Below are 1,019 nucleotides of genomic sequence, written 5' to 3'. Positions count from 1 at the left end.
GGGGGGGGCAGGGAGGCACCGTGTGCCACCATCCTGGCCACCGCACTCCAGTCCTGCCTGTGGCGGGAGGCACAAAGGGGCCTTTCATGCACCCCCGGAGCACTGGGGGGGCTGCCCCAGCACCTCCATCCCCACACCGTGCCAGGGCCAGCAGCCAGCACCCATGGGGTCTGCCCAAGGGGTTTGGGGGAACTGCACCCAGTGCTGGGTGCCCCTGACAGGGGGGTGCCACAGCGGGGAGCGGTCAGGTGTAGCCCCCCCACACGCTTGCACGCGGCACATCCGCACCCCTCCCGGCACCTCCGCCACCTGATAAGCGGCTCAAAGTCCGGCTGTACCAGCTGCCGTCACCAGGCAGGGCGGGGGGGAGTGACTGTGGGGAGCAGACCCGCACCCTTCCTGCCCCGGCCACCCACGGCACCACCTGCACCCTGCCGGCAGCACCGCCACTTCTCTGGGGTGCCCGGCTGGGGCTGGCACCGGGCATCCTGGCAGCACTGTGGGGGGGGATCTCACCCCATGGCCCCAGCAGCTGGAGCAGCACAGCAGGGTGGTGGCATGTCAGAAGCGGGGGGTCCAGCAGAAGGATGATGATGGTGAAGGCTGAAGGCTCTGGGTCAATCTTTAATGCTGTGCAGAGTCCAGGGGGGTCTGTGCCCATGGTGGAGCTTGGGGACGAGGGCTCGGGGAACCCAACCTGGGGCAGCCTGGCACTCTCAAGAGGCTCCTCACCCCAGGCAGGGTCCAGGCACAGCCACTGGTGGGCAGGGGACAGGCACTGCCACAGGGGTCCAGCGGTGACTCTGGGTAGGGGGGGACACGGGGACATGGTGGCTCAGAGGTTGCTGCTGCCCTCACCCTTGCCGGGCAGCCCGTTGAGGGGGCTCAGCGCTGGCCGGTTGCTCTCGTTCAGCCGCCGCACGCGGTAGCTCTCGTAATGGACGTTGTGGGTGATGTCCTTCAGGTCCTGCAGGTGAGACCTGCCCGGGGAGGAAGGGTGTCAAATCACTGCCCCCCAG

At 68.4% G+C, this 1,019-nt stretch overlaps 2 protein-coding genes across 2 annotated transcripts in view; one reads left to right on the top strand and one right to left on the bottom strand.

Moving 5' to 3' along the window:
• CACTIN (cactin, spliceosome C complex subunit) overlaps positions 1–1,019 on the top strand; it is an 18,258-nt gene that overhangs the window by 9,197 nt on the left and 8,042 nt on the right. The gene's annotated exons all lie outside the window — the stretch shown is intronic.
• LOC104839754 (septin-12-like) overlaps positions 612–1,019 on the bottom strand; it is a 2,480-nt gene continuing 2,072 nt past the window's right edge. Inside the window, exon 9 of the mRNA XM_010580216.1 lies at positions 612–980. Coding sequence (XP_010578518.1) covers positions 836–980 — 145 coding nt within the window. The 3' untranslated portion in view covers positions 612–835. The remainder of the gene's footprint in view (positions 981–1,019) is intronic.

Source organism: Haliaeetus leucocephalus, unplaced genomic scaffold (genome assembly GCF_000737465.1).
Source record: "Haliaeetus leucocephalus isolate CR32 unplaced genomic scaffold, Haliaeetus_leucocephalus-4.0 Scaffold76, whole genome shotgun sequence".
NCBI lineage: Eukaryota > Metazoa > Chordata > Aves > Accipitriformes > Accipitridae > Haliaeetus > Haliaeetus leucocephalus.
This window is presented reverse-complemented; position numbering and strand designations above follow the sequence as displayed.